Source organism: Vipera berus (genome assembly GCF_964194415.1).
Source record: "Vipera berus genome assembly, chromosome: 5".
In the NCBI taxonomy this organism is placed as follows: domain Eukaryota; kingdom Metazoa; phylum Chordata; class Lepidosauria; order Squamata; family Viperidae; genus Vipera; species Vipera berus.
The window spans coordinates 65362328-65373558 of NC_138207.1; the positions used below are offsets into that span (position 1 = coordinate 65362328).

The 11231-nt window shown below is 37.0% G+C and overlaps 1 protein-coding gene across 1 annotated transcript; it reads right to left on the reverse strand.

Annotated features, from left to right (window-relative positions):
- Window positions 1–933: 933 nt before the first annotated feature.
- On the reverse strand, window positions 934–9436 carry CLRN3 (clarin 3; the record flags this gene model as incomplete). The annotated part of the gene is made up of 3 exons (XM_081328583.1): window positions 934–1205; window positions 3287–3466; window positions 9211–9436. The coding sequence occupies 3 exons, from the start codon at window positions 9434–9436 to the stop codon at window positions 934–936; spliced, it is 678 nt and encodes a 225-aa protein (XP_081184709.1).
- Between the last annotated feature and the right edge of the window lie 1795 nt (window positions 9437–11231).

Sequence of the window (11231 nt, forward strand, 5' to 3'; positions counted from 1 at the left end):
CACCACATGTGAAAATAGGTAGCTTCTAAACTACCACATCTCCAACATTTAGACTGTAAATTAGGATACATGTTGGACAACTTCTTGGGATCCAGATGCCATCTATAAAACATTTTATAAAAATTTTCTCTTAAATTTTGAGTCTGAGTAAATTTAACATTTCTAACCCAAATTATCTCCCAGGTGTCCAACAAAATTGGTTCCTGAATATTTTGTGACCACTTTATCATACAGTCTTTAACCAGTTCCTGATTTCCTGAAAGATATTTTACCTTTTACTTTGAACTGGTTCCAAGTTAGCTCAAATGAAACTGACAAAGCAAAAGGGAACAGAAATTTAGAGCCGATGAATATCTCTAATAAATGGAAATATTATTTAAAATGCAATGAATTTTGAATACCGCAGAATTCTACAACAAACTGATTAAGCTAGTACACTGCATTTGATTTCAGATCACATACTTGTGTGAAACTTCATTGTACTTCTATTATACAATTTTGGAATGAAGCTGAAAAAAAATAATCTTATTTGGTGCCTTCAAATAACCAAATAGTGCTAGTCCCTGCAGGTTTTTTGGCAAGATTTTTCAGAAGCGTTTTGTCTTTGTCTCCTTCCTAGGTCTGAGTGAGAGTGATTGTCTCAAGGTCAACCAGCTGGCTTCATGCCTAAAAGAAGACTAGAACTCATGGTCTCCCTGTTTCTGTTGTGATGTTTTAACTGGTTCATGAAAGAAAATTATCAATTATAATAACAGCTATAGAAAAATTCAAGGGTTGACACTTCAAATACAAGTCCTAATATGTATTTATTCTTCATTTCCCTTCTATCTCATGATACCATGTAAGTCAATGAACCTCACATGACCGTAACTCCACACTTTATCTTGAAATGGAAGATTGCTCTGTTTGTCTTAAAGTAAAGAAATAATCACATTAAAATAAAATGCCATCCTTGGGTGCACTGTCCAAAGGTCTCTCTCGTTCCTTCTTCTTAGAATACTTTGCACGTTGATAGAAAACAATAATGATAATAGTTGTAGCATTGAGGGCAATTATAGCAAGCATGATCCAGTATGAATATCCATATGCGTTGGTTTGTTCAAAGTCCGTGGAAAATTTGCATTGTTTGATGGCCAGCTCCGAGGACAGTTTGTTTACTTCCACATTCACTGCAAACAGTATTAGGTTTAAGAGACAGCAGATGCCTAAAAGGAAAAAGAAAATATTGCTGATATTGTGCATTTCTCTGTTATGTTTAGTTCCTTAAATATAAAGCATGCTGAGTCAGTCAATTGCTTCTAGAATAGATTGAGATATGTAACAAGGGTCGCCCACATGGAATTATATTTCTGCATACCAAAGTATTATAAAACAGCATCCTATATCTCACATGTGTTGGATGATAAGTCTCATCACCCACCCATTCCCCAGCCATCACACTGCGATGATTTTAGGATAATGGTTTTTTATAGTTCATGTTCAAAGGCCTGGGTTGTAATAGGATTTTGCATAGGTTACGCATAGCATTTATATATTTTATAATATAATTTTCTCCCTTTCAATCCTGTTTTAAAAACAGGAATCTCTTGGGACAAATTCAGTATCAGAAACTGAGTTATTTTAGTAGTAGGATCATAAGGATAGCAAAGTACATCAAAAGAAACCTGATGTAAGTCTAATAGAAGACTGAAGGATTGTAGCTCCAGGGAAATGACTGAATGAGTTCATTTTACAGTATAAAATTTCACTACTTTTGATGTATATAAATGTAGCATAACCCCCTCAGAAGCTGCCAAAGCCCAGGCCCTCCAAGCCTCCCCTTTCAGTTACTCTCAGCAGCCGCGCTTTCAAGGCGTTGATAGAATTCCTTTTTAACAGGAACTCACGCGGAGTGAAGGCGTGGCAGGTTCTCATTGTCAAAGGGGTTTACAGGAACAAAGATGACCAACCCCTAGCCATGGCAGTCAGTGCTGACAGTGTTTATCAACTCCCTGGCAGTTATGACAATAATAGTCAATGGCTTGTAGCAGCCGCTTGGAAAAACGGGGGGGTGAGGCCCTCTGGCTCCAGGCAGCAACGGAAAGCACGAGCGAAGATAGCCAGCGCTCCGCAGCAACAGCTCGCCTCACGAGGGCAGCTCCCCACAATGTCTACAGCTTGCACAGGTGATAATCATCAAAGTTTGGATGGCCGCTGGTCTTCAAAACAGTAACGACCAGCCTCTCCTTCTCTTCTGTCAGCACTTGTAGTCCCAGGTCTCTCTATGCCAAATCCCCCCCTTCCTTTCTAGTTAAAACCTGGATTTAAAACCTCAGCAAGCTTTCCCTCTTCTCACTCTCACTCTTCCCTTCGCTCAGGATATCCCCCTGCGAAAGAAAGCAATAAAACTCCGCTTTCTCACTCTCTCTTTCCTTCCCTCTATTTCAGAGGAAAAGAATCACATAAAACCCCAAACTCCTCTTCGACTTCACCTGGTCTCTCCCCGACAACAACGACCCCACCGCCCCTTTCTCCTTCCCCTTTTCTTTCCTTCTGCCTGATCCATGCTCGCCGTGCCCAAACCAGCAGCAGCTGTCCGAGCTCCCACTTCCCTCTCTCCGGCCAGACTCCTGCAAAGCCTTTCAGCCAGCCCTGCTACATAAAAAACAGTTTTTGTCTGCAAGTGCATTTCTATTTTTTTCCTCTTTAAGCAATATTTTTCTCTATTGCAATTTTACTCTTTAGGCTGCTCTCCCAAGAACTAAGGAAACCTCGTATTCTTTTCTTACTGGTTCAAGGAGCCAAAATAAGGCATGATGTGAAAGATTAATGATCAGATTGCCTAACATTTTTAACTTTTAAGAAATTTTGGGCTCAGATCTTTATAGGATCAGGGTGAATAGCATTTCTTCTGTATCATTTCCATGATCAGGGTATTGGAAAGACCCAGTGAGCCTTTTGTTTTACAGATACATACATACATACAAAACATATATAACAAAGTTGCCAATAGATTTGAGAGAGAATAAGGATTTTTAGATTAGGAATACAGAGAAAGACTTAATTCACCTCTTCTTCTTCCCCTTTGCCCTTCCTCCTCCTCCTCCTCCTCCTCCTCCTCCTTCTCCATTCCAGCAACCTTGCATATTAGTTATTTAGCTATTGTTTGTCCCCAGTAGGATTTAAAATCCAGAAATAAAAACCAAAAGAACAATGAAAACTCATATACAGTTGTTTGGTGTCTAAATGTAAGTGTATTAGATTATCAATTATTTGAAAAACATATGTACAAATGTACATTACTTACAAGACACAGAATTCCAGGTATAAACTCCAATAGGCCCCAAAAATGTTTGGTATGGGTTGCTGATAGCATTGTAACAGGTAAATCCAGAACTAAGGAAGGAACTGAGCATAGTAATAACCAGCAGAAATATAATTACACTAATGAAAATCTTCAAGGTATCATTTTCTAGAGCACCTGCAACTGAAAGATAATTATTCATAATTAGTATCGCAAGACGTAGAGATAATATAAATAATATCAATATAGACACATTTCACAAGAACCTGGTATCACCAGCAAAACATTAAAAGGTATTAGTTTCCATCAACTGCAGCTCAATTCATTAGATGTCTACAGTGAGTGGTTGGAAAAATAGCTACCAGACTTCTGTTTTTTGTTTTGCCATAGATGAACATCACTCTCTCTACGATGTCCACATGCATGAATTGATTTTTATAAAGATAATTTAAAATGTAAAAACATAGAATTAAAGAGGCAATTGGTGATAATGACGGCTCCTTTCAAATATGGCTGTGCATGTTGAATTTTTTTGTTACCAACTGGAAGTTGTCCAGATAAAATGGAATCTTTTATAAAGATTCTGATCACATCAAGAAAATATGTGTAATGTTCTCTGGTATGAGAACACGAGCAATGACTAGAGCTATGGCTACAACTCATGGAACTATCAGCAATTCACTTTTAACAACAGATACCCAGAGACAACTACATCCCCCAAAAATGGATGCACGACAACTCAAAGAAATACGGCCGACCTCAACAAACAGATCAGTGACGCGCTCCATGAGCAGAGTGCAGACACCAACAGTATAAACGCAATCTCCCCACCCCAGCGTTCCATCCTGACGATGTTGGCAGTTAGCCAACGAAAGCTTGATCTTTTAGCAATAAAAACTGTTTTAGTTTTTCTTATTCCATCCCAGTGTTCGTTTAGTTTGTTTATATTTATATATATCATATGTGTATATATATATACATAATTTTATATATATATATATATATATATATTGCTCAAAAAAATAAAGGGAACACAAAATAAGACATCCTACTATTAAATACAGTACATTGTGTTGTTTAAGTGTTCCCTTTATCTTTTTGAGATACGGTATATATATATGTACAATTATATATATATATGTGTGTGTGTGTGTGTGTGTGTGTGTGTGTGTGTGTATATATATATATATATATATATATATATATATATATACACACACACAATGTGTATATATATGTACAATTCACACAATTAATTAATCTCTATTGAGGTCTTTGAGAATGTGGTTAGTCCCTGCTATGCATTCGTTATTCTTGGATCTGAATAGCATTAAGACCTGTAGAAATTAGGAATTATTCTCAGCACTCTTAGAAATCCTTCCTCTCTTTCTCTCTTCTATTACTTCTTGTCAAAAAAAAAACCTGAGAAAAGTCTTTGATTTTATTTCTTAATCTTTCCAATTTCTTGAACACTGTTCAAGATAAACTGTTCCTTGTTTATCTTATTAGAATTGTTTTATAATTCTTTTATTTTCTGATGTTTGTGAGCTTTCTTTATAGGTACAAGGTGCTGCTGTACATCTCTCCTCTAATACGCAACCTGTCTGGCTGTCTCTTTTTCCTGATTTTTTTTTAAATCTGGTGGGAGTAGTTAACCTCATAATAATTTCCCCTGGAATTTATCTGTAGAGTAGAACAGCAATGAAGCTGCAATCTGCGTGAGAGATTATTGCATTATGAAAGGCATATCGCCTAGTTTCAACCGTCTCATAATATCAAAGTAAGCTTAAGAACAAGGCATTTTCTTCCCATTAGAATTTCACTAGTATATTTTTCTTTTCTGGGGAAAAAAATCAAAGCCATTTGTTTTCTGACAAACAAAAGGAAACTAGAACATTTTGGCATAGCACTAATAATTTGATGTAGTGATTTAATATTTCAAGGACGTGATTATGTTTTATCCCATAATTCTTTGCCAAAATCCTCTGTTTTAAAAAGTAGAACAAAGAGACAAAAATATACTTTGTATGCATTTTTAAAATAAAAACAAAAGGCACAACTATTTCTGCTAAAATATATGCATTCAAACATAGTACAGCAACATATTTATGCATTTTCTTAAATTGTCTATTGTTCACATCATAACAAGTTCATCTTGAGAGTAGGCCATCTGTATGTATGCACAGAAATGTCTGCAAAGGGGGTTGATTTCTTTATAAGAATTTCAAATACTTATGCTTGCTTAGAAATGGCTAAATGTTGGCAACATATTTTAAATCAAACCTAAACTGAACAAAATTGTTAGTCTCCTTTGATGTATGGTTAAACATTTCAAACATAACGGGTTGGGAATTTATTTAAGAATGAAATATTTTTAATGTTGGGAGGTGAGAAATAGCTTATGAAATGCAGCATCTCATTCTAGGATTCTCTGGAAAGCCCAAGAAAGCCTACAGTCATTTATTACGCAACATAAATCACAAATGGCAGCCTAATAAGTGTCTGCTAGTTTAATTGTGCATCGTGGTTTGCGCATTTAGAATGCAAAATGTAAGAGAAGAGATCAAATTTATTGTTTAGTCAAGGAAGGCTCATGAGAAATCTAGAGGATAGTATCAGATGCCTTATTGTGGTAAGGCTACTAATTAACTGACCTTTTAATATTCAAGCAAATTACTCTTGCCAACAAATTTCAAGCTACCCAAGAAATGTTATGCACAATAGCCTCTGTATAATTCATACTGCAGCGCTTTGCACATTTAGTTATCTTGCTAGGTTCCATCAAGAACAGCAGAAGATATATATTAAATTGTCTTATGGTACATAATAAAATGTATTTTATACTCTCATAAAATATGAAAAATAATAAATGTTCTGATGTAAGAATTATTCTTATTTATTAGGCTCAGCATAGCCATTCACGTGACGTTCAATAAGGAGAAGCAGCTTAATTTAACATAATACACAGCTTTTAATAATGGCATTCATATATTATGTGTTGAAAAGTGGGGTAAGAGGCTGACAGCCCTTAGAGGTAGTCCAGACAAGCAACCAAAACCATGAGAACTAGCATTATTACAAATTACAATAATAGAATCTTGCAAGTCTGAAAGCACTCTCCACCCCCCTTGTCTTTACTTTTCAGAGAACTAGGAAGGGTCCCTTCCAGTGCTTTTTTTGTAAAAGTAAAAGGTGCCGGAACTCACACATGTCATACAACCCGCCTTGCCTACCCTACAAGGTTCCATCCAAAAAAGGTGCCGGAACTCCGTTCTGAGCGTTCTATGAGAAAAAAAGCCCTGGTCCCTTCTAAGATGCTTTCTCTAGCCCCATTCCTTTTGTGGGTAGAGATATCTCTTGTCTAGGCTATTGTCTAGACTATGGCACCTCTTCCTAAGGTTATTCTCAGAGCCCATTATGGTGGGGAGGGTTAGCAGTAATGACTGTAATGACCTTTCTCCTATTGCCTTTTCTTTTCACAACTGTTAGCTTTGAGTTTGGAGGCACTACTTAGCTATCATGTCTAATAATGTGGTTGATACTGACACCACACTGACTGCTTTTGAGAATGACCTGTGATGGGACTTGGATAGTAGTGTGTCCCTCCTAATACAACCAGATCTTGCTTTTCATTGATATCAATGATCAGTAATACCATCTGTATCGCTTCTAACAATTTGGACTGGTGTTGTTTCCATTTGGTGGTAATAGGAACAGAGAGATTGAATCTTAAAGTCCTTCTTTATGGAATGCCCAAGGCTCTGTTCTCTCATCCCGCATGTTTAGCACGTAGCTGAACTCAAAGGAAGATGTCACTTACTAATACAAGGTCAGTCAAAATCCTGTCTTTATCAGTACATGACCTTGAGCTAAACAGGAGATACAGTTGAACATTGCCTTAGTGCTAAACATTACGAGAGTGCGGATGTGAAAAAGAGACTGCGATGCAATCTCACTAAGACAGAGTAGATGTGGTTTTGGATTTAGCTAGGCCAGCAATGTCTCAAAGGTGCTCTTTCAGGAGGCAACTGGACTTTCTTGTTTTTCTTTGAAGACGTTTCACTTCTCATCCAAGAAGAAGCGAACGTCTTCAAAGAAAAACAAGAAGGTCCAGTTACCTGCTGAAAAAGCACCTTTGGAACAACCATGACCTGGATGACTGAGAATCTCCATAGATACTAAGCCAGTGATACAGTATTTTATTCTTTAGTTAGGTCAGATTTGCATGCCTCTGGACTGAACTAATTTGCCTGAATAACATCCACTACAGTACTATTTTAGCTGTACTGTTGATACTGATGTGGAGAGAGGACTTATTTGTTATTCTAGTTTCACTGCTTAACCCTTTTCAGTGTTTGCAGTAGTAATATAGAATAATATTAAAACCATATCATTTAACAGTTACCCCTTTATTATTTTTTAAAAAGTATTGGATTCTCTGATTTTATTTTAAATTTTACACAGGTGATTCTTTTCTGTGGTCCATCACAAGTTCATTTGCATATTAATTAGTAAATCTATAAATATGAAAGCTCAGTTTGTAAATAGCGTGTAAATAGTGTGTATTAAGTATAATAAGTGTAAATAACATAATAAATTCCAGTATAATATAGAAAGGCCTCAGTAAATGTAACAGTTAAAATCAAAGAACATTTGGCTGGATTGTACCATCGTAGCATCACAAGTAGGAACACTACTATACAGATTGATAAAAGACAGTTTTCTGTGAAAATATCCTAGAACTCCTGCATAGAATTGAAGACTGTGAGGATCAGGTGCTGTTTCACACTGATGCCTATTCAGCAACTAAGTTTTCTGTTTTTCTCATATATTTTAAATTTTTCAGCATCTTATTAAAATATAAGAAAATAAGAAGATAGCCAGAGCCAGATAAATTAAGATGACTGTCACATGCATCTACAAAATGTGCAGGATTTCGATATCATTGCCTATTTTTTTTTTTACATTCCACTGGGGATTCCGCTGATCAAAGACAGATTAGGTTCCCAAAGTGATCAACCAGCTGGAGATGAGCCTGATAAAAAGTTCAGCTTTTACTTTTACAGCAACTGGGTTTCAGAAAAATACTCCAAGTAATATGAAACAATGTATGGCACTCTGATTAAAAACTTTATGTTCCATGAACTTCCTTATAAAGTTATCTAGGTGATCTAATTGTTGAAGTAGTGCATTTATTCATTCAAAAATCATTATCAAAGTAAAATTAAATTATTTATGTCACATTTATTTTTCTCCTTCTCCTTCTCCTGATTTTACTTTTACTTTCTCGCAATTGCTTTCTTGTCCCATGTATTCCTAGCCTGCTTCTCCTGCTGCTACTCCTATTGGATTGCTGGGAAAATGGAACTACTTGATTAATCGTTGATAATTCAATGATTCCAAGAATTTTTTTAAAAAACAGTCCAAGCAATGCTATTGCTACATTGCATTTGACTGAATTCTACAAATTAACTACATGGAGGGCTTAGTGAAATGCACCTTTGTAATTACCTGAACATTTACAATAATGCACATTATATACAAGGCATTTATTAAGTTATTATTATTATTGCTATTGTTATTATTAATATGGCTAGTAATGTTATCAGGTTTTTAAAGTTTGCTTGTAAAAACTTCTTATAGGTTATTTATTGTACAACAATTTCCTCATGAAAGACTTTACAATAAATGTAAATGCCTTACAGTAGTGAATAAACAATGAATGCTTGGCTGAAAGTTTACAATAGTAAACAAAACTAGCTACTCCCAACAATAGGAGAGAGTGTGAGAGTGAGAGTGAGAGTGAGAGTGAGAGTGAGAGAGAGAGAGAGAGAGAGAGAGAGAGAGAGAGAGAGAGAGAGAGAGAGAGAGAGAGAGAGAGAGATTTTGGCCAATGACCAGCATTATTGCCTTCACTTGTTATTTACCTTGAAAACTGGTGTGAGGTGAACCAATTCCAGGAGATACATCTGAGCAAACCCCTTGAAAAAGTCCGTATGTAATTATCATCTTCATACTGGAATTTCCTTTGGAATTGGTAATGTCACTTGATACCCAGTTCTTAGTTGCAAGCACAGTGCAAACTATAGCAAAAGAGCATAGGCTGGTGAAAAAAGCAGAGGCGAACATCAAGGTTTTTCTCCTGGATGGCATTTTGTTAGAAAGAGAAGAGAGTTTTCCTAAACTATAACAAGGTTTCTCCACCAACACGGAGTTCTGCAGTTCTTTTGATGAGAAGCCCAGTCTATGAAGACTTTGCCACTCTTCCAGAAAAAAATGAGAGCACATTGCCCACACCATAAACTTTGTACTAACAGTAATGGTAATAAAGAAATAAAATAGCTGAACTTTGGTCTGCAGTAAAACATTACCATGGTGACAAGGAAAATACTCAGTTCATGACGTACGGAGACTTTCATAAATGAAAGTCTTTATCTCCATAAGGCAAATGATGAAACAATTATTTATAGCATCATCCAGAATGCATGATATTTCTACAGTTTTTTGTGTCATGGCTTTAAAAAACACATGGCAAGTTTAAAGATTGCTTTATTGTGGAAGAGCTGAATGGCATATACACTCCACCCTCTTTTAAGATTAAGTGGTGGTTCAGCAAAGGGTTTGCTAAGGAAAAGCACAACTATGCTTACCATCTAACTTCAGCTTTCCTTGGCTTTTACTGGTCTACAAATGACATAAATGCAAAGATTGGCCACAAAGTTTTTCACCACTGTTGTAGCTGTGAATGGCCACTGTACAAGGCAGTCAGTAAACAAGGACTACATGTACAATCACTGAGTGCCAGTATTAAATCTAATGTGTTGCACATAAAAGTCTAAGGCAGGGGTCTTCAGAGTTGGCCCTTTTATGACTTGTGGACTTCAACTCCCAGAATTCCTGAGGAATTCTGGGAGTTAAAGTCCACAAGTCATAAAAGGGCCAACTTTGAAGACCTCTGGTCTAAGGCATGAAGTTCTGTCAGGTCAATTCCCAATAGAGAGTTTGAACCATAGGTTAACTATGATTATGGCTAGCCATGTCTTAAGAGTCCCAATAAAAGACAAATCTGGTCACATGGTGTTATATGTTACTTTGGATACATGGTAGCCACACTTTCAATTATCATGAGAATATTTTAAAAATGTCACACTAGGAAAATTCCTCAGTAAATACCCTTTTACAGAAATTGGGTTTCCTTGCGTGTTGATTGATTGCATAGCTCTTGGAATGCAGAATCCTTCTTATTAAAATGCAAAGGAATAAGAAGACTTAATGAATTTTATAATGTATATATGTTAATACTGATAAAATTAATATTCACATATACTAAACTCGTGTGAAATGTCTAAAAAGTATGATTTGGGAGAGATTCACTTGAATCCTCATTTTTCCTGGATATTCAAATTGAAATTTTGAATTCATTTGAAACATAAAATAAAATAATATATACAACAGTGATAACGAATCCACTTCCGGTGGCTGCGCGGCGACGGAGACAGCCTTCCCGGGCTGCCCGCGGCTCAGCTGAGTGATTTTCGCCCGAAACAGCGCCGATCAGCTGTTCGGGCGAATTTGAAGCCCCCTCCTCGGGAGAAGAGGAGGGGGTGAGGCCCCAGGTAGGGGTTGAGTTCTCCAGGGCCGCCTGAGCTTGTAGCTTGGGCGGCCGAAGGATCGAACTCCCCCGTAGCCTGGGTCGCTCCCAGCTGGCCAGCGCCTCTGCTCCTGACTTTATGGAGCAGAGCCAGGCGTCTGCGACCACCCCTGCCTGAAGGAAGGACTATGGAATAAAAGGAGCAGGCAGAGCGGTACAAGAGGAAAGGGTGAAGAGGATTATTTTATTCTACTCTCGAGCTTGATGGATTTTTTAAACTCTAAGTGAAAGTGCGTCACAATTGAAAGTAAAAGATGGCGGCTAAACCTCCCCCTAAAACTCTTCGGAGTGCTGGAA